This window comes from Thunnus albacares, chromosome 6 (genome assembly GCF_914725855.1).
Source record: "Thunnus albacares chromosome 6, fThuAlb1.1, whole genome shotgun sequence".
Taxonomy (NCBI): domain Eukaryota; kingdom Metazoa; phylum Chordata; class Actinopteri; order Scombriformes; family Scombridae; genus Thunnus; species Thunnus albacares.
The window spans coordinates 6,623,570-6,646,147 of NC_058111.1; the positions used below are offsets into that span (position 1 = coordinate 6,623,570).

Here is a 22,578-nt window from a genome sequence, read left to right on the forward strand (position 1 = left end):
ACTGGGGTGGCAAGGCATTTTTTACACGCCACCCTCGTAGATCCGCCCCTGAGAGCTAGTGTCCAGTTAAGAATCATTTAGACAAAGAACAACAGCCCCAGGGAGAGGTACCCACCAACTGACTGACCTGACAGTAAGTTAATTTCAAGTAATGCAGTGATTCAGTTTGTATGTAGGGTGGATTTATTCATTAATATTGAAATGTGCAGTTTTGCAGAAAGAAAGAACATAAACTTTGTTGTTAGGCTGCACAAGATTGAGTCACTTAAGATTTGACTATATCTGGTCTTTTGTGAAGTATTTTGAAAAAATGTACTGCCTGTATGTTACTGTTGTACAGTTCAATGTTACCCAGTGACTTTACCTAAATAGCAGAGACTCAGACTAGATGCTCGAGCCACTGTGACTACTACTACTGACTTATACTTTGTGATTTTAATTTTTGAAATTTTTAATTTTTAATTTAATTTAACTTTTTTTGTGAAGGGTGGACTAGCAAGGAATTTAATTGTATGGTGTAACCGCTTGTGTTTACTGTGCACATGATAATAAACTTCTTGAATCTTAAATCCTATGGGCAGAAACAAGGGGAGGAATGGGCTCTACTTGTTGCCTTGATATTATATCTCTTTAAATCATTTTGGGTGCTACTAGCCAGGAGCAAAAGTTCTGTTTATTAAACCAGTAGTCTGAGCTTGAAACATTTGTTTTTGTACGTGGACTGTTGCTAATGGTTTAGTAATAAAAATATAAGAAGTACATTTACTTTTAAATAAAACTAATTTCAATGTAATATCTGCAAAATCACCCTCAGTTTTCAGCCTTGACCTTGGAACAGCCAAAAAGGCTTCTCCCAGTGATCAACAAGGACAACTTTATTTATTGTTTAACCCTCTTCCCTGCATCCTTCCTCTGTAAACTTTCTGGTAAAGCAGAAATGACAGAAAAATAATCTCACAGTTGTCTCTCCACAGGTTGTTTTCAGTATGCAGAACCAACTGAGGGTTCCCCACTTGGGCTTGTTGCTCCTGGCCTCCCAGCTGTTTCAGGTGGGTCTGGAGAACATCCCCCCCGTCACCCTGGCTGTCCTGGAATTCAACGTGTATCTTTACCTGTACCCTGCAGCTCCACTATTGCAGGTAATGCATTAATACAGCACTAATAGTAGAGATGGTTTATTTTTAGACCGTTTAAAAATGTATAAAAAATGTCAGAAGAAAAATAGTTTGTAGTACATAATGCAGTGGTGCTAAAATCAGTTAATTAATTGATTATATGGTCAAACGTGGCATAATTAACCCTACTGACCTCTGGGCCATCTGTCAGGAACAACATATATCACTCTTGCACTATGATAAACTGCTGTATTGTTATTATTCATATATCAATGCTACTATCTATTCAATCCCTAGGCCTGTATAAGTGTACAGCAGATATACCAGTTTAATGACTGGCGCCGTCTTCTGTTGTCCCTGCTGCACCACACGGATGATTGGCACCTCTACTTCAACATGGCGTCCTTCCTCATGAAAGGTATCAGGCTGGAGCGGCGGCTGGGCAGAGCCTGGTTCCTCTACCTGCTTTCAGTCTTCTCTCTGCTCACTGGATTTGTCTATCTGGCGTTGGAGGTGCTGCTGACAGAGCTCACTCAGGATCAGTCCTACAGCAGGGAATGTACTGTTGGCTTCTCAGGTATTAGTCTTCTCAGTGAGACTCCAAAAGATGTTTAATATGTATTAAAGCTTGAACTTTTAATATAATTCTACTGGCACAGCTTGGAATAGAATTTAAAAAAAAACCTTCTTTCATTGAAGTGAAGCTGAATAAATACATGAAAGTACGTATTTATTGTAGGTTTATTGTGTCCTGGTAACCTAGGTCTCTAAGTCACTGACCATGTAGTTGCAACATCCCTGGAATGAATATAGTCAGGGACCCTTGTTGCATGTCATCCCCTCTGTCTGAGGATGAAAACAACCAGGAAAGCATACTTGTACCTGACTTACATAATCTACTGCCTACTATCTCAGAAAAGCAAAAATGTCTGAAAGAAACTACTTGAAAAATATGTAGGTTTGTGATATGACAAATTGATTAACAAGCTGAAGAAATTATTTTCTATTTGACTATGTCCCAACTGTTGACATGTCATAACATGACTTTAATGGAGGCATTTAATAACTGTTTTTGTTCTGTTTGATCTGTTTCTTTCAGCAACCTTCTTATATTCTGACATCTTCAACGTATCCATTTGTTTATTTATTTTTTCCATGATCAAATTTTGATTGTTTTATCAACATCTTTTACACACTCACACACTATGATGGTGATATCACACCGATATGACATTGCACTATAAGTACATATATTGTATCTCCCCACAATACAGCATACCACGTTTTTTCCAACCGTAGTCCCACCATGGCAACATTTCTTAACCCCACTTTTTATTAATCTTTGTTGTAATGATATATATGTGTTTCTAGGTGTGCTGTTTGCTCTGACGGTGCTCAACAACCATTATGACCCAGACGGTGTGACCAATGTGATGGGTGTCCCTGTGTCCAATCGCTATGCTAGCTGGGTGGAGCTTGTGCTGATCCACATAATAGCACCAGGGTGAGTTACCAAACAAAAATCCAAAAAATTTGTGTATTTTTTTGACTACTGGCTATATTATCAGGTCTAGCATTTGAATTATGATGACACAGTAATCATATTCCTGCTGTCAACATCCACACTATATTATGGGCCTGCCCTGGAAGATTTTCTAGACTTGTTGGAAAGGTCTGATCTGCAGCTGAATGTGAAAAACACCAAGGAGATGATTTTACTTTCTCTAAAAAACAGTACTATAGGCACTACAATAATCCACAGGCAACTAATTAAGGCGAATGAATGATCAGAATCTGAAATTTCAAAAGTTTCCAAAGTTATTGAATTGAGCGTCCTAAGGAGATAACGAGACCTTTAAGAAATGTTATGGTGTGTATCAGCAGGTCAAACTATAGCAAAACAGACATAGAGATCATTTTAGAAATGAGTTAAGTGTATAGCATCCTGTCTGACGCTATGGATTAAACTGTCCACTAGATGGCAGTGTTTCATCAGTTAGGAGTTAATCTGCTGCTCTGCTTCTCCAGGAGCTCTTTGATTGGTCACCTGGCAGGTATCCTGGTGGGTCTGCTCTACACTTCTGGACCACTAAAGACCCTCATGGAGAAATTTGCAGGTCTGAATTTTGCATGTGTGTTGTTTATAGGTGTGTTTGTGTTGACTGAGTTTATGTAACCTGAGGTACTTGTATCCTGTTGGAACAGTTTTCCTCAGTCCATAAGCTATTATGTTATATTTTATATACAGTTTTGTCAGCTTATATACATGAGATCAGCTCAGTTTTACATTTTAAAACACATAACCCTTATAGTTGCAATACATAACATTCAGCCACTAGATGCCACAGTATAGCACCAGTATCTCAGACCAAAACAAACATTTGTGTCATTTACTCAATAAAGTTGGGGAAAAATAAGAAAGCTGACAACTCACTTGCCTATTTCTCACCTCCAATGTGGCCATCATCTTAGAAACAGATGTGGAGGACACAGAGGGACTCACATGCACTAACATGCACACTCACATGCAGGCGCAGGCAGATCGGCTACCAAAAGAAAAAACACAGAAGCTCGGATAACAACACACAGAGGGAGTGTGACTTCATTCACTGCTCAGGTCGCCATTACTCCACTATATCCTTACTTAGCAAATAGTTGTTTGCTGACATCCAGTGAGGCTCAATGTCATTTATTGCACCTTCAACATCTAGCACAAGAGAGGATGAGACAAGTGACAGCTTTATGGAACTGAACATTTATACAGAAGCTTTCAAATATGTCAAGTATATTCAAGTATGCATGTTTGAAAAAATAACTATCAAGGTTCATGCCCTTTCACAGGGGGTCACTGTAAACCTGTCAATTATAATATCCTGAGCTGCCAGTAAAACTTAGTCATGAGTCTAAACAGCAACTGCTTTGAAAACTACTGCTTTAAAAATATAAAAGCACAAATAAACAGATTGCAGGATAACACAATTTGTAACGCCTTCAAATGTTCTCGGTTATAATTGGCAGAAGGTTGGTATCCAGGCTTCCGGGCGCACAGCTCACTGAGTGAGAAAGAACCAAGAGTGAAAATCGAGCACAGATTGAGAGATCTGAGAAGAAGATCAGAGAAAAATATACACAAAGGCCTTTCCAGAATTTCATAAGTTTCTTTAGCTGCAGCATAGTTGTTTGCATGGTACCTGAGTCTGATCACTCTACAGAGAGATGTTAAGAAAAATTTCAGAGTGCAAACGTGGAGCCCCAGCTGATTCCTGCTCCTACTGATAATTTTCTTAATGTCAACAAATCCTATGAAAACTACCAAAACCAACAATGAATTGTTCCTACTTACAAGTATTGTCTGTGTGTGTGTTTGTGTTTGTCTGTCTGTCTGTCTGTGTGTTTGTGTGTGAGTAGGCTACAGCAGTTAGAAATGGCCATCATAACAGTGGTAAGAGAGGAGGATTGAGAAATGTATAAAGTGTATAGATATTGACAATAATTTTCTAATAATATTTTGTTTTGTAGGACAACCCAACCAGAGAGGAGCTCCGCCTCCGGATGATTTCCACCTCCCTGAGGAGGCAAGAGCTGATATCTGACGCAGGAGACTGTGGAGGTTTGAACAAGAAGGTTGTGAAGTCTGACACACTTAACATTTACTGTGGAGTCCTTTGTGATAATGTGCCTTAGAGAGTTACCAAAGAGTTTATTAGCTATGAAAATCTACTTAAATATGCAATCATTTGAGAGGTCACAAACCAGTGAGCAGCTTAGGTTTGGGGGAAGTTGAGGGATGATATTTCACAGCCTTTTTTCCATCCAAACCTCATTAAACCAGATTTAGATCTAAATACTGTATTTGTACCGGATATTTTTTACTGCTATTGTTAGTATACAAAGCTAGCTTCTTGCAGAAGTAAAGCTAGATTTAAATGTTTAACAGAGATGCAAATGAAATTCTTTCTTTTTTTCATAAAATGTTAAATCTGATCTGGTTAGTATGGTACTTGGTGACGTCATCAGAGAGCACAATGTTTGTCTCTATAGTTATGCAGATGACACACTACTGAACATCTCCACTGAACCAAATGATGCGGCAGCTATAAACTCCATTACTACCTCTCTTCTGGCAATAAATAAATGGATGAACAATAATTTCTTTAAGTTAAACAAGGACAAAACTGAAATCCTACCAGTCTATAAATAAAAAAATAAAAAAGTTTAATAATCTAGGGAAATTAACTCCCTGGATTAAATCTTAAATTACAAATCTTGGTGTTATTTTGAGTCTGATCTAAGCTTCAGGTCCCACATTAACAAGGTGACAAAAACATCATTTTTCCACCTTAGAAACACAGCTTAAGTATGTCCATTAATAAATCAGAAAGACAGAAAGTCTGATCCATGCCTTCATTTCAAGCCAACTTGATAATGTAATACTCTTTACACTGAGAGACTTCAGCTTATTCAAAACTTTGCAGCTCGGCTATTAACCAGAAGCATTAGTCCAGTTTTCTAGTAGGTTTTATCTACCATCTTATGTTATGCATAAAATAAATTTAAAAAAGAGTTCCTTCAGCAGTACCACATTTTATACACTCACTGTCATCCCTTATGCCCATTTTATATAGCTGTGTTGGGGTGTAGTATAATTTATTACGTATTTCAAATTGCCTTAGCTTGTTATTTGTACAACGGAACAGCTGCCTTGCATTTTTCCATATATCATTCCAGGAAATATCATTCTCTTGTTAATGGAGATCCCTGATCCATTATATTGCACAAGTCTTAAATTGATCATTGGTGCTTTTATTTAATATTTTGTAGCACGTTTTAACTATATTTAATTGCACAAGCTATGGTTATAACGTTTTCAAATTTGTGTGTTTTCAATGTTTAATCTGTGGGAATATTCATTTTAATAGCATACTTTAAAGTTATGTCATTTAAGTATTCACTTTTTTTTAAAGGTTTTGATACAGTTGTTAGAAAATATGTGACAAAGCTGAATGATTCCATTGTTCTTCCGTTTATTCCATGTTATGACCTTTTTGTTTACTGTTTTATTTGACATAGCTGTGTTTCAATGATTAGATTGAAGAAAAGTCCTGAAGCTGGACATCCTTTTTTTAGCTCCTTGATGGAAAATTAAAGGTTTTTAAATGTCATCAGTTGTCAAAATCTTGTACTTGATCAATACACACACAATACTTGGCCAATACACTTTGATGAAGAATAAAGATGATGAAAAAAACTCCACAGGGTCCATTTGATTCTTAGTTGAATATATGAAGTTTATTGAAAAATAACATCTGACGTCACAGAAGCTCTTGGCTATATGGTTCTGCAAAGCCACTTCCTTGTCACCATCACCTCATTGCTAGGAGGGCTGTCTAGGAGTTCATATGCTTCTCTACACAAACACACACACAGTGCTGCTCCCTGGTGACGGAGGTGCGCAACTGCACCAGTAAGTATGTGAGAGGGTGTTCATTGTAATTAGACTAAAGAAGAGGCAAGAGGCATACTGTCAGAACCAGAACGAGAGGGGGAGTGGAAATTACTGCATCCAGGTGGTGTGAGCTGTGTGCGTCTCTGACGAACTACGACTAAAGGAGGTTATTATGGACTGAACGGGACATTTAGTGAGCCTTTCACGGCATATTTGTTAATTAACTGATGCTGTTTGCTAAGCACCCACACCTCCTTCAAATCTACACCTGTAAACCTATATTGTTGCAATACTGTGCTGGTGTGTTACATGAGAAGAGAGCAATGCCTGTTGCCTAAATACTCAAATTTCATGATCACTTTTGGACATTTATTGTTGGCTACAGATCGAGCTATATTCCCCGTTGTCAATTATTTCAGTACTTAAACATTCTTTTTTGTATGTTTTCTTTTTTTAAAAAAATTCTTAGTCACCATCACCTCATTGCTAGGAGGGCTCTGTCTAGGAGTTCATATGCTTCTCTAAAACCACAAACACACACACACACACACACACACACACACACACACACACACACACACACACACACACACATATGAATGGTGCCAACATGTGTGAAGTCATGTTAGAAAGGCTGTTGATTGTTACAGTGCTGCTCCCTGGTGACGGAGGTGCGCAACTGCACCAGTAAGTATGTGAGAGGGTGTTCATTGTAACTAGACTAAGGAAGAGGCATACTGTCAGAAGCAGAACGAGAGGGGGAGTGGAAATTACTGCATCCAGGTGGTGTGAGCTGTATATATATATATATATATTATAATATAAATAATAATATAAATAATAATAAGAAAAAATATAAAAACAGTATGCGGCACCGACCGAGGGGTTCCCAGCTGGGCTTGTTGCTCCTGGCCTCCCAGCTGTTTCAGGTGGGTCTGGAGAACATCCCCCCCGTCACCCTGGCTGTCCTGGGACTCAACGTGTATCTTTACCTGTTCCCTGCAGCTCCACTATTGAAGGTAATGCATTAATACAACACTAATAATAGAGACAGTTTATTTATTAGACCATTTAGAAATGTATAAAAAATGTCAGAACAAAAATAGTTTGTAGTACATAATGCAGCGGTGCTAAAATCATTTAATTAATTGATTATATGGTCAAACATAGCATAATTAACCCTACTGACCTCTGGGCCATCTGTCAGTAACAACATATATCACTCTTGCACTATGATAAACTGCTGTACTGTTAATATCCATATGTGAATACTACTATCTATTCAATCCCTAGGCCTGTATAAGTGTACAGCAGACATACCTGTTTAATGACTGGCGCCGTCTTCTGTTGTCCCCACTGCACCACGCGGATGATTGGCACCTCTACTTCAACATGGCGTCCTTCCTCATGAAAGGTATCAGGCTGGAGCGGCGGCTGGGCGGAGCCTGGTTCCTCTACCTGCTTTCAGTCTTCTCTCTGCTCACTGGATTTGTCTATCTGGCGTTGGAGGTGCTGCTGACAGAGCTCACTCAGGACCCTTCCCACAGCGCGGCATGTGCTGTCGGCTTCTCAGGTGTTTAATATGCATAAAAGTTGCATGAAGTTGAACAACACAACATTTCTTAACCCCAATGTTTATTAATCTTTGTTGTAATGATATATATGTGTTTCTAGGTGTGCTGTTTGCTCTGAAGGTGCTCATCAACCATTACTACCCAGGCGGTGTGACCTATGTGATGGGTTTTTACAGTTTTTAGATTTGATTCTGTATGTTTTTCAGGACATACTCATACCTGTGTATGGCCTGCTCAGGTGTAGTCAAGTGTTATATTTCTTTCCCGTACTTGTTAGTTGTTAGGTAATAAACTGTACTGTGCTCTAGGTTTAATATACAATACCAACTATAAGTCACTATATATTAAATAAAAAACAGATATTACTCCCTAAAGTAGGGTAAAATATGCTATCTAAGGTAACATGTTCCTTCAGCACTTAATTTAAAACAGCATGGACCATGTGAGTTTACATTCTGGACACAGAAGTAACTTGTACAACCTTCTTGCCAAAGTCCGCCTAGCATGGTGGCTAATTAGCGATTAGCATCCTAATACACATGAATTTGGTTAAGATTTCACCATAACACAGGCAACATATAAGACACACAATGTTGCACATCATAAATATGATGTAGGCTACTTCACTTTGAAAGAGGCAGCATTTAGCAGGTTTGAGTTTCAGGTTAGCTTGGTGCAGCCTGTGGAAAACCTGGCCAAGTCGTGCAACATTTCTGGCACATCCCGGCCCAGCACAATGATGTCGTCCAAGTAGACTAGGCAGGTCTCCCACTGCATACCCGCTAAGACGCGGTCCATCAGCCGTTGGAATGTCGCCGGAGCGCTGCACAGTCCGAATGGCATGACATTCCATTCAAAGAGTCCACTCCTGGTGCAGAAGGCTGCCGCTCAGCGAGCTCTGGGGGTCAGTTCAACCTGCCAGTAGCCAAAAGCAAGATCCAGCGTGCTGAACCATCTGGCAGTGGAGAGGGTGTCGAGGGTGTCTTGGATGCAGGGCAGTGGGTAAGCATCTTTAATGGTACAGTCATTTAGGGCCCTGTGGTCTATGCAGAGGCGGTACGTCCCGTCTTTTTTACGTACCATCACTATGGGTGAAGCCCAGCTGCTGTGGCTACGGCGGGCCAGTCCAGCCTCCAGGCTCTGCTGTATTTGTTGGTCAGCATCCTATAGTTTCTCCCCCGCCATCCGGCGCGGTGGCTGCTTAACTGGGACGCCTGGCCGAGTCACAATGTCGTGCTGCACCAGGGCCGTGAGGCCAAGGTCGCTGGGTCCAGTTGAGAACACACTGTCATAGGTGCACAGCAGCTGAGCTAGCTGGAGCTGCTCCTCTTAGTTGAGCTCGGCTGAACTATGGTTGTAAAGCTCCTGCAGGTGCTGGGGAGCGGTGGGATGTTCTGGCTGCTCCAGCTTGGCTGCGGTGGTGTCGGGCTGCAGGACTTTTGCAGGTTGGAGGAACCCTGCGATGGCCCCCTTTTTGAGGGTTACAGCTGTATTGCCCAGATTAAAGATGCATAGGGGTACAGCTTTAAAAGGGTGTGACTCCACCAGGACACGGGAAACTAGCACTCGATGTTTCTCAACAAAACCTTTGGTGGGGCTTAGCATCATCTCCCCCTTTACAGGTTCTGTAATGTGGGTCTGGCCTCTTACCACATACTCCTGCCCAGCCTCCAGTGCCACAGTCTGGGCCACTCTCACTGCATGTGTCTTTGGTTTGCTTAGAGTGTGGAAATATGGCACTTCCTCACCGAACAGCACAATGCGGTGGTTTCCAAAGTCCAGGCGTGCTTGGGCTTGGGTGAGAAAAGGGTGGCCTAGGAGGGCCTCGTCACTGGCAATGTCAGCAACCAGGAAATGCACGCTCACCTGCCGGTTGTTGATCTGGACAGGGATGTGGGCCCCCCGCCACCACAGGAACGTCTCCGGGCACATCACCTAGCATAGTCTTTACAACTGACGGCTGAAGTGGGGGACGGGCATCTGGGAGAATAGCATTATAACGGTGCAGAGGCAACACACTTTTCCATGCTCCACTGTCCAGAACAGCACAGACATCCAGTTCATACACTTGCATATGAATGCTCATTTCTTGATCATGGGTTTTAAGATGAAGCACTGCAGCTGTAATCCCACTGAAAAAACCGTGGATTTCTGTGGATTATTGCCCCTGCTGCACCTACCAGACAGAACTTAAACTGAACAGCCATAGTCTTTTTGGACCAGTAATTTGCTTTAGCACAACTCTCAAACCGGTGAGTGAACTCTTTCCACGGAGTGGTGCCATCATACTGACCAGGACGTAAGGTGGGGACTCTCTCCCTGTGATCATAGTCATCCTCACTTTCAGATGAAGGCTGATAGTATGTAGGACTGCGCTGGTGTGCACGTGACTTGGGCCGCTCACATTTGGGGAAGGAGTGCTTTAACTGCACAGTTTGATTATTGCCCTGCTCGAATGAATGTCCATAGTTAGTGTCTGGGTGAACAGCAGCAAGGGGTGTGCAACTGTGGGTATGTTGGGAGTGAAGAGTAACAGGGGACTGGTGTGCTCTGAGCAAAACTCCCTGGATGGGCTGAGGCAAAGGGGTTTGCACTGGGTGCTGCAGTGGCTGCAGCTGACGGCAAAACTGCGCTGTATAGCTGTAATGGCTGGATATGGGCACGGTGATTGTGCACATGGGGGTATGAGTCTTCTCTTTTTGTGTCTGCCCCACAGTCTTGGAAGCAGTAACTTTCCCCGTCAGCATCAACCAAGGAATTAGTGCTAGCTAACTTTAGCCGAGCCGGCACATAGGATGTCTCACTCGTTTGCTGTTTCACTGTAACAGTCTCACTTTCACATAGAAAGGGGTTATAATGTCCATTATTTCCGTTTCTTCTACTCACATAGTCCGTTTTTATTTCCATTTCACTTACTGCAGTCAGTGACGTGAAAGGATTGGCGTGACATGGTTACGTTTCCAGACTGATTGTGCCTGTTATTGGCCGCGGTGCACTGGTTAGCTGCCGCCATTTTAGCTTAGCTTCTTAGCCAGGTGGGGAAACACAGGAACTTTTTGCAGACTTTTCCGGTTTATTTCACCGTTTAGCTCACCACTGCTGCTGCTTATCCTGTCGTGAGAGGGTCCCTTCGTGGTCGCCAGTGTTAACCTTTCCTGCTTCAGCGTCCAGACTGTGGTCGGGAAGCACAGGGGAGACTTTGTTTACTACTCCAGGGCCGAAGTCACCGCTAACTTCGGGGTTAACTTTCTCTACTTTATCAACAGGTAGCAAGCAAGAAACGGGAACTTAGTTTCAATCTCGAGGAGTTGCAGCATTTATTTTCTGTCAGAACAGCTCAAACTGTACAAACACTGTACTATTGCTGTTTACTATTGCTGTATTGTAACTTAACTCTCTCTCTCAGCTCCGGTTGCCGCTAACACACTCACACCGCTCTCGCTTGACCACATACATGCGCCATGCTCACTTCCTATGCACTGGGCTATTTCTTTAACAGACTACGCCACTCATTTAACAAGAGACTCAGATTACAAGCGATTACAATACAAGCGTGGCTTATCTTAAAAATTACTATCTCAGTATCTTCCACCTTTTTCTCACACTAAAAATGGACCCGACGGCCTTTAATCATTTCACACAGGAAACCAAATTGCTATATTACATATTAGCCTTCTTGCTAACTTCCTGGGAACTGTCTCTTATTGGCATAATGCTATCTTTGCACTCTCACTGGCACATTCGTCACGGGAGGGCAGTTTTCCACCACAACATGGTGGAAGCTATGCATATGACCATGAGAAACGCAGGAATATGGAAGAGAGGAGATAGAAACAAGGAAGGAAAAAAGTAAGTTAGATAGACAGAAATGTACAGAATGTAAATGGGCCAGACAGTAAGACTGAAGGAAACTGAGACAAAAGCAGGACATTCAAACGACAGTTGGTCTGGAAAGGAGCAAGAGGATATCAGGAAGAAACAAAGACTGAGTTACATATGGAGGTTTTAGTAGTAGTTAAAGGGCTCCATAGGTACTTGAAACATTAGTTATTACTACTTTTGACCCAAAGGCACATTCACAGACTCAAAAAGCAGGATCATTATGAAAAGAATTTACTTTGTCAGCAGGCACAACACAGGACACCAACAGGTTAAACAGGTAAAAGGTTAATAATGATAATAATAATAATGTATTTATTTGTTTATATACACCTTTAAAAACAAATGTTTCACAAAGCAATAAAAATAAGGCAGTCAAGTTAAGGCAGGCAGGAAATTTTTTTTTTTTAAAAAACTAGCGTAGACTCAGGCAAAACAAAAGGGCTGCAACGCTATGACTAGAAGACATGATACACACTGTGGCAAATGACTAAGGTACTGTGCAGGTCTACAGTATAAACTCTTTGGATAATGAGATAATGAGGATCATGTCTGCAGGCAGGTGCAAGGTCAGGTGAATGGAAAAAGTAGGAACACAATAAGGACAACTGGTGAGCAGGAGGAGAAAAGCAGGGTCTGAAATAATGGAAAATGTTAGTGGACAGTCAATCAAATGTTGATAACTGTAACAAAGTATTGAAAGAAAGCTCTTTATAAAAATGTCTTTGTATATATATATATATATATATATATATATATATATATATATATATATATATATGTGTGTGTGTGTGTGTATGAAGAGCAAGAACACTAATGGCTGAATTATGGTACTTCTAACACAGGCCACGGTACAGGCTTTGGCAAAAGTGAGGAGACTAATGTTGCCAGAAACAGTGAGAGAGGTTGACCATGGCCAATTAGTGGAAAGGTGAGAGAACAATCGTAATTTTGTTGAAGTAAGAATTTGAAGAGTAAATTAACCAACTGATCAATCTATGAAGATGTTTTGATTGTTTTTAAAAAGGTAAAAATAACTTTTCTACTTTTGTTTTGAAGTGAGAAAGACGAGATCTTCATGGCAGTCAGAAATGAAATGGAAATGTGGTCTGGATGGGAGCAAATCAGTGAAATCGCCCTTTTTTGCATTTTCACAAACAGAATAAAGGTTTCACAAATCAGAATCTGTGTTTTATTGATTCTCTGGATTCTCCATGATAATTTAGTCCAGGTTTGACAGGTCTAAGTATAGTGATTTCTGTTTCTTTTTTTGCATTTTCTCAAATAGAGTAAAGGGTTTGAGATCATTAAGAAAAAATACTACAGTAAACATGAATAAAACTCAGGATTATGATACCCTTTGACATCTCTTGTCATACTGGAGTATTAGTATGTTTAGACTTTTTAATACTGAGCAGTTAAGCCCACAGCAAACAGGCAGAGGTAGCAATAAGACTGAAAAGCAGTTTACCATGAGTAAGGGCAAAAAGAAAATTAAAGCTGCAAGCAGCGATGATCGGGCCCTCGCTCCCTTGTGTACGTCGTGTCGGACGCAGTTGAAGGGCTTCAGTCACAGGCATGTAGATTACTCCAGACCTGGGCTGTTTTCAGATAGTGAAAGAGGGAGGTTAACATCACTTCCTTTGTTTGCCATTTTGCCTGCTGCTGGGGCTGCTTCATTGAAATTTCGTAGGGGGAGCTACGGAGCCAGTTTGCATCACTGTTCAGGCCTGGACTATTTTCAAATGTCAAGTTTCAGGCAGATCCAACCATGTACACTAAAGCTATAGCAATTTCCTCTGTCATGGTGAAACATCAAAACTCAACGCTATGCCGCAGTCAAACGCTTCAACGATAGCTAAATCTTTTGATAACTTTTGATCACACACTAGTGTGGATGACACACACTGATTTTGAAGTCATTACAATGAATTCTGTAGGAGGAGTTCGTTAAAATAAAAGGTACGCGAAATAGCGCGAAAATTGACCACTTGTGCCTTGTGAATTTCATTTTTCTGTTAATCTGGAAGGCGGGGCTACAATTTTGAAATTTTCAAGGGGGCGCTGTTGAGCCATATTGTCACGCCTATGCAAATGACCTATCCCTTGTCCCTAAAATAAAGAAACGTATTTCATGGCGAAGGATGTGTCGCCATGGCAACGGCGTTTCGATATGGGTCATGACCTGCCCAATGTAGCATCACCAAGGTCCTACATCTTAGCTGAGTCAATTTCAGGTGCATCGGCCAAATTTCCTAGGAGCAATACAACAAAGAACAACGCATGATACTTCATGTTGCCAGTAGGTGGCGCTATGACTGTCACTAAATATGGACCTGAACATGTGTTCAGTCCAGGACACTTAACAAGCATATGACATTTGGAAAAGATCAGACGACGTGAAGTGAAGTTATAAGGCTTTGAAATTTCATGGCGAGACATCGAAATTCTCCGCGTCGTCATGGCAACACCTTTCGACAAAAAGTCACCAACTTCATAATATACGATCTCCAAGGTCTTGAGGCTATTCTGGGTAAATTTGAGATGGGTCCCATCACCGTGCCACCCACAGAGCGTCAAAGTGTAAAACATGTAACTTCCTGTTGCCAGTAGGTGGCGCTATGACTTAGATCCAATATTGACACAGGAATGTGTTCAGGACGGGACTCTTTCCAAGCACAAAAGGTTTGGGTCTCTTAGGATCGTGCATGCCGGAGTTATGGCCGTTTCAATTTTCACGACGAAGGATCGAAATTCGCCGCCCGACCACACCCCCTCGGCAATGTCGAAAACTCACCGTTTTGATAACTTTTCATCTCCCAGGTCTGTAGATGATACTGACCGAATTTGAAGTTGCTCAGGTCAAATCCCGAGGAGGAGTTCGTGGAAGTATGCAGGCTAAAAATGGTAAAAGAGTCAAAATCGCAACTTTGATCCAAAATGGCCGACTTCCTGTTGGATTTAGGGTATGGCTCCAAGAGTTTTTGGTGTGTCTGGTCATGATATATATGCACACCAAATTTCATTGTTCTACGAATCTGTATCGTGGGGCTCGATTTTCTTAATTTTCTAGGTGGCGCTGTCGAGCCATTTTTCCCCGCATATTTTGCGAGACCCATAAAATCTGCGATTTTCACCAGAACTGACGCGCATGCCAATTTTTGTGCGTTTTGGTACATGTTTGTCGAAGTTATTTGAGGTCAAAGAGTTGTAATAATAATAATAATAATAATAATAATTCCTTTGGATACAAGATGGCTTCGCGCTGGTCAACCCAAGCGTTTTCGAAAAAAATATACGTCATCCGGCTCCGAGGCTGCCATGATATTTCCCAGCCTGACAGCCTGTTTTTTAAAAGTCACTTGTCACCCTTGCTTGCTGACGGACCGGACCGGACCGGACCCTCAGGTAAACTTTGAATGAACTGTCACTGCATTGCTGATCGATGTGGCGTTTTGTTTGGAGCTTATATAGAGAGATTTTAGTGTGTGAAGAGCGCGATTCTCAGCAAAACTGGATCGGAAAAATGGTCTGATAATCATATTGACATTATACCAGCAGCATTACACTTTCTCTGTAGTTTCATAGTCAGGCTGTGCTGTCCCACACAGTGGAACAGGAAGCCAGTCATTTTTGAGACGTTTTCAGAAAATGTACTGCCTCTATGTTACGCAGTGCTTTACCTAAATAGCAGAGACTCAGATTAGATGTTCGAGCCACTGTGACTACTACTACTGACTTATACTTTGTGGTTTTAATTTTTAAAATTTTTAATTTAATTTAACTTTTTTGTGAAGGGTGGACTAGCAAGGAATTTAATTGTATGGTGTAACTGCCTGTGTTTACAGTGCACATGATAATAAACTTCTTGAATCTTATGGGCACAAACAAGGGGAGGAGTGGTCTCTACTTGTTGCCTTGATATTATATCTCTTTAAATCATTTTGGGTGCTACTAGCCAGGAGCAAAAGTTCTGTTTATTAAACCAGTAGTCTGAGCTTGAAACATTTGTTTTTGTACGTGGACTGTTGCTAATGGTTTAGTAAAAAAAATATAAGAAGTACATTTACTTTTAAATAAAACTAATTTGGATGTAATATCTGCAAAATCACCCTCAGTTTTCAGCCTTGACCTTGGAACAGCCAAAAAGGCTTCTCCAAGTGATCAACAAGGACAACTTTATTTATTGTTTAACCCTCTTCCCTGCATCCTTCCTCTGTAAACTTTCTGGTAAAGCAGAAATGACAGAAAAATAATCTCACAGTTGTCTCTCCACAGGTTGTTTTCAGTATGTCTATTCCACTGAGGGTTCCCCACGTGGGCTTGTTGTTCCTGGCCTCCAAGCTGTTTCAGGTGGGTCTGGAGAACATCCCCCCCGTCACCCTGGCTGTCCTGGGACTTAATCTGTATCTTTACCTGTTCCCTGCAGCTCCACTATTTCAGGTAATGCATTAATACAGCACTGATAATAGAGACTGTTTATTTTTTAGACAGTTTAAAAATGTATAAAAAATTTCAGAACAAAAATAGTTTGTAGTACATAATGCAGCGGTGCTAAAATCAGTTAATTAATTGATTATATGGTCAAATGTAGCATAATTAACCCTACTGACCTCTGGGCCATCTGTCAGGAACAACATATATCACTCTTGCACTATGATAAACTGCTGTATTGTTATTATTCATATATCAATGCTACTATCTATTCAATCCCTAGGCCTGTATAAGTGTAGAGCAGATATACCAGTTTAATGACTGGCGCCGTCTTCTGTTGTCCCCACTGCACCACACGGATGATTGGCACCTCTACTTCAACATGGCGTCCTTCCTCATGAAAGGTATCAGGCTGGAGCGGCGGCTCGGTGGAGCCTGGTTCCTCTACCTGCTTTCAGTCTTCTCTCTGCTCACCAGATTTGTCTATCTGGCCTTGGAGGTGCTGCTGACAGAGCTCACTCAGGATCAGTCCTACAGCAGGGAATGTACTGTTGGCTTCTCAGGTATTAGTCTTCTCAGTGAGACTCCAAAAGGTGTTTAATATGTATTAAAGCTTGGACTTTTAATATAATTCTACTGGCACAGCTTGGAATAGAATTAAAAAAAAACCTTCTTTCATTGAAGTGAAGCTGAATAAATACATGAAAGTACGTATTTATTGTAGGTTTATTGTGTCCTGGTAACCTAGGTCTTTAAGTCACTGACCATGTAGTTGCAACATCCCTGGATTGAATATAGTCAGGGACCCTTGTTGCATGTCATCCCCTCTGTCTGAGGATGAAAACAACCAGGAAAGCATACTTGTACCTGACTTACATAATCTACTGCCTACTATCTCAGAAAAGCAAAAATGTCTGAAAGAAACTACTTGAAAAATATGTAGGTTTGTGATATGACAAATTGATTAACAAGCTGAAGAAATTATTTTCTATTTGACTATGTCCCAACTGTTGACATGTAATAACATGACTTTAATGGAAGCGTTTAATAACTGTTTTTGTTCTGTTCGATCTGTTTCTTTCAGCAACCTTCTTATATTCTTACATCTTCAACGTATCCATTTGTTTATTTATTTTTTCATGATCAAATTTTTATTGTTTTATCAACATCTTTTACACACTCACACACTATGACGGTGATATCACACTGATATGACATTTCACTATAAGTACATATATTGTATCTCCCCACAATACAGCATACCACAGTTTTTCCAACCGTAGTCCCACCATGGCAACATTTCTTAACCCCACTTTTTATTAATCTTTGTTTTAATGATATATATGTGTTTCTAGGTGTCCTGTTTGCTCTGAAGGTGCTCAACAACCATTACGATCCAGACCAATGTGATGGGTGTCCCTGTGTCCAATCGCTATGCTAGCTGGGTGGAGCTTGTGGTGATCCACTTAAAAGTACCAAGGTGAGTTACCAAACAAAAATCCACCAGGATTCAAGATTCGCATGCCAGATATACTGTATATATATATTAGAACCATGAACACTAGCATTGGCAGGGTTCATGGTTCTGTTTTCATTTGGATAACCCATGCATAAAGGACCAGTTCACAAATGTTTGGTTCTCCCTTTGAAAAGACCAGCTAATGTTAGCCATTAAATGAGTTCTTTGTGTGTGTTTGTGTGGTTTTTTTTTTTGACTACTGGCTATATTATCAGGTCTAGCATTTGAATGATGATGACACAGTAATCATATTCCTGCTGTCAACATCCACATATTATGGGCCTGCCCTGGAAGATTTTCTAGACTTGTTGGAAAGGTCTGATCTGCAGCTGAATGTGAAAAACACCAAGGAGATGATTTTACTTTCTCTAAAAAACAGTACTATAGGCACTACAATAATCCACAGGCAACTAATTAAGGCGAATGAATGATCAGAATCTGAAATTTCAAAAGTTTCTTAAAGGTCTTAAGACCTTTAAGAAATGTTATGGTGTGTATCAGCAGGTCAAACTATAACAAAACAGACATAGAAATCATTTTAGAAATGAGTTAAGTGCATAGCATCCTGTCTGATGCTATGGATTAAACTGTCCACCAGATGGCAGTGTTTCATTAGTTAGGAGTTAATCTGCTGCTCTGCTTCTCCAGGAGCTCTTTGATTGGTCACCTGGCAGGTATCCTGGTGGGTCTGCTCTACACTTCTGGACCACTAAAGACCCTCATGGAGAAATTTGCAGGTCTGAATTTTGCATGTGTGTTGTTTATAGGTGTGTTTGTGTTGACTGAGTTTATGTAACCTGAGGTACTTGTATCCTGTTGGAACAGTTTTCCTCAGTCCATAAGCTATTATGTTATATTTTATATACAGTTTTGTCAGCTTATATACATGAGATCAGCTCAGTTTTACATTTTAAAACACATAACCCTTATAGTTGCAATACATAACATTCAGCCACTAGATGCCACAGTATAGCACCAGTATCTCAGACCAAAACAAACATTTGTGTCATTTACTCAATAAAGTTGGGGAAAAATAAGAAAGCTGACAACTCACTTGCCTATTTCTCACCTCCAATGTGGCCATCATCTTAGAAACAGATGTGGAGGACACAGAGGGACTCACATGCACTAACATGCACACTCACATGCAGGCGCAGGCAGATCGGCTACCAAAAGAAAAAACACAGAAGCTCGGATAACAACACACAGAGGGAGTGTGACTTCATTCACTGCTCAGGTCGCCATTACTCCACTATATCCTTACTTAGCAAATAGTTGTTTGCTGACATCCAGTGAGGCTCAATGTCATTTATTGCACCTTCAACATCTAGCACAAGAGAGGATGAGACAAGTGACAGCTTTATGGAACTGAACATTTATACAGAAGCTTTCAAATATGTCAAGTATATTCAAGTATGCATGTTTGAAAAAATAACTATCAAGGTTCATGCTCTTTCACAGGGGGTCACTGTAAACCTGTCAATTATAATATCCTGAGCTGCCAGTAAAACTTAGTCATGAGTCTAAACAGCAACTGCTTTGAAAACTACTGCTTTAAAAATATAAAAGCACAAATAAACAGATTGCAGGATAACACAATTTGTAACGCCTTCAAATGTTCTCGGTTATAATTGGCAGAAGGTTGGTATCCAGGCTTCCGGGCGCACAGGTCACTGAGTGAGAAAGAACCAAGAGTGAAAATCGAGCACAGATTGAGAGATCTGAGAAGAAGATCAGAGAAAAATATACACAAAGGCCTTTCCAGAATTTCATAAGTGTCTTTAGCTGCAGCATAGTTGTTTGCATGGTACCTGAGTCTGATCACTCTACAGAGAGATGTTAAGAAAAATTTCAGAGTGCAAACGTGGAGCCCCAGCTGATTCCTGCTCCTACTGATAATTTTCTTAATGTCAACAAATCCTATGAAAACTACCAAAACCAACAATGAATTGTTCCTACTTACAAGTATTGTCTGTGTAGCCAAAGCCTGACTGTCATCAGTGTGTGTGTGTGTGTGTGTGTGTGTGTGTGTGTGTGTGTGTGTGTTTGTCTGTCTGTCTGTCTGTGTGTTTGTGTGTGAGTAGGCTACAGCAGTTAGAAATGGCCATCATAACAGTGGTAAGAGAGGAGGATTGAGAAATGTATAAAGTGTATAGATATTGACAATAATTTTCTAATAATATTTTGTTTTGTAGGACAACCCAACTAGAGAGGAGCTCCGCCTCTGGATGATTTCCACCTCCCTGAGGAGGCGAGAGCTGATATCTGACGCAGGAGACTGTGGAGGTTTGAACAAGAAGGTTGTGAAGTCTGACACACTTAACATTTACTGTGGAGTCCTTTGTGATAATGTGCCTTAGAGAGTTACCAAAGAGTTTATTAGCTATGAAAATCTACTTAAATATGTAATCATTTGAGAGGTCACAAACCAGTGAGCAGCTTAGGTTTGGGGGAAGTTGAGGGATGATATTTCACAGCCTTTTTTCCATCCAAACCTCATTAAACCAGATTTAGATCTAAATACTGTATTTGTACCGGATATTTTTTACTGCTATTGTTAGTATACAAAGCTAGCTTCTTGCAGAAGTAAAGCTAGATTTAAATGTTTAACAGAGATGCAAATGAAATTCTTTCTTTTTTTCATAAAATGTTAAATCTGATCTGGTTAGTATGGTACTTGGTGACGTCATCAGAGAGCACAATGTTTGTCTCTATAGTTATGCAGATGACACACTACTGAACATCTCCACTGAACCAAATGATGCGGCAGCTATAAACTCCATTACTACCTCTCTTCTGGCAATAAATAAATGGATGAACAATAATTTCTTTAAGTTAAACAAGGACAAAACTGAAATCCTACCAGTCTATAAATAAAAAAATAAAAAAAGTTTAATAATCTAGGGAAATTAACTCCCTGGATTAAATCTTAAATTACAAATCTTGGTGTTATTTTGAGTCTGATCTAAGCTTCAGGTCCCACATTAACAAGGTGACAAAAACATCATTTTTCCACCTTAGAAACACAGCTTAAGTATGTCCATTAATAAATCAGAAAGACAGAAAGTGATCCATGCCTTCACTTCAAGCCAACTTGATAATGTAATACTCTTTACACTGAGAGACTTCAGCTTATTCAAAAATTTGCAGCTCGGCTATTAACCAGAAGCATTAGTCCAGTTTTCTAGTAGGTTTTATCTACCATCTTATGTTATGCATAAAATAAATTAAAAAAAGAGTTCCTTCAGCAGTACCACATTTTATACACTCACTGTCATCCCTTATGCCCATTTTATATAGCTGTGTTGGGGTGTAGTATAATTTATTACGTATTTCAAATTGCCTTAGCTTGTTATTTGTACAACGGAACAGCTGCCTTGCATTTTTCCATATATCATTCTCTTGTTAATGGAGATCCCTGATCCATTAAATTGCACAAGTCTTAAATTGATCATTGGTGCTTTTATTTAATATTTTGTAGCACGTTTTAACTATATTTAATTGCACAAGCTATGGTTATAAAGTACATTTTCAAATTTGTGTGTTTTCAATGTTTAATCTGTGGGAATATTCCTTTTAATAGCATACTTTAAATTTATGTCATTTAAGTATTCACTTTTTTTTAAAGGTTTTGATACAGTTGTTAGAAAATATGTGACAAAGCTGAATGATTCCATTGTTCTTCCGTTTATTCCATGTTATGACCTTTTTGTTTACTGTTTTATTTGACATAGCTGTGTTTCAATGATTAGATTGAAGAAAAGTCCTGAAGCTGGACATCCTTTTTTTAGCTCCTTGATGGAAAATTAAAGGTTTTTAAATGTCATCAGTTGTCAAAATCTTGTACTTGATCAATACACACACAATACTTGGCCAATACACTTTGATGAAGAATAAAGATGATGAAAAAAACTCCACAGGGTCCATTTGATTCTTAGTTGAATATATGAAGTTTATTGAAAAATAACATCTGACGTCACAGAAGCTCTTGGCTATATGGTTCTGCAAAGCCACTTCCTTGTCACCATCACCTCATTGCTAGGAGGGCTGTCTAGGAGTTCATATGCTTCTCTACACAAACACACACACAGTGCTGCTCCCTGGTGACGGAGGTGCGCAACTGCACCAGTAAGTATGTGAGAGGGTGTTCATTGTAATTAGACTAAAGAAGAGGCAAGAGGCATACTGTCAGAACCAGAACGAGAGGGGGAGTGGAAATTACTGCATCCAGGTGGTGTGAGCTGTGTGCGTCTCTGACGAACTACGACTAAAGGAGGTTATTATGGACTGAACGGGACATTTAGTGAGCCTTTCACGGCATATTTGTTAATTAACTGATGCTGTTTGCTAAGCACCCACACCTCCTTCAAATCTACACCTGTAAACCTACATTGTTACAATACTCTGCTGGTGTGTTACATGAGAAGAGAGCAATGCCTGTTGCCTAAATACTCAAATTTCATGATCACTTTTGGACATTTATTGTTGGCTACAGATCGAGCTATATTCCCCGTTGTCAATTATTTCAGTACTTAAACATTCTTTTTTGTATGTTTTCTTTTTTAAAAAAAATTCTTAGTCACCATCACCTCATTGCTAGGAGGGCTCTGT

At 40.1% G+C, this 22,578-nt stretch overlaps 3 protein-coding genes across 3 annotated transcripts in view; all 3 read left to right on the forward strand.

The window, feature by feature from the left end:
- The window catches only part of LOC122983551 (rhomboid-related protein 4-like), a 36,368-nt gene that overhangs the window by 8,448 nt on the left and 5,342 nt on the right, over nucleotides 1-22,578 (forward strand). The gene's annotated exons all lie outside the window — the stretch shown is intronic.
- On the forward strand, nucleotides 89-18,763 carry LOC122984199 (rhomboid-related protein 4-like). The gene is made up of 7 exons (XM_044354532.1): nucleotides 89-133; nucleotides 975-982; nucleotides 7,424-7,580; nucleotides 7,855-8,134; nucleotides 8,236-8,301; nucleotides 17,862-17,928; nucleotides 18,616-18,763. Exons 3-7 carry the CDS (start codon nucleotides 7,428-7,430, stop codon nucleotides 18,761-18,763), a joined length of 714 nt encoding a protein of 237 aa, XP_044210467.1. The 5' UTR covers nucleotides 89-133; nucleotides 975-982; nucleotides 7,424-7,427.
- LOC122983552 (rhomboid-related protein 4-like) lies at nucleotides 987-4,830 on the forward strand. The gene is made up of 5 exons (XM_044353355.1): nucleotides 987-1,139; nucleotides 1,413-1,692; nucleotides 2,487-2,619; nucleotides 3,144-3,232; nucleotides 4,635-4,830. The coding sequence occupies exons 1-5, from the start codon at nucleotides 987-989 to the stop codon at nucleotides 4,706-4,708; spliced, it is 729 nt and encodes a 242-aa protein (XP_044209290.1). The 3' UTR covers nucleotides 4,709-4,830.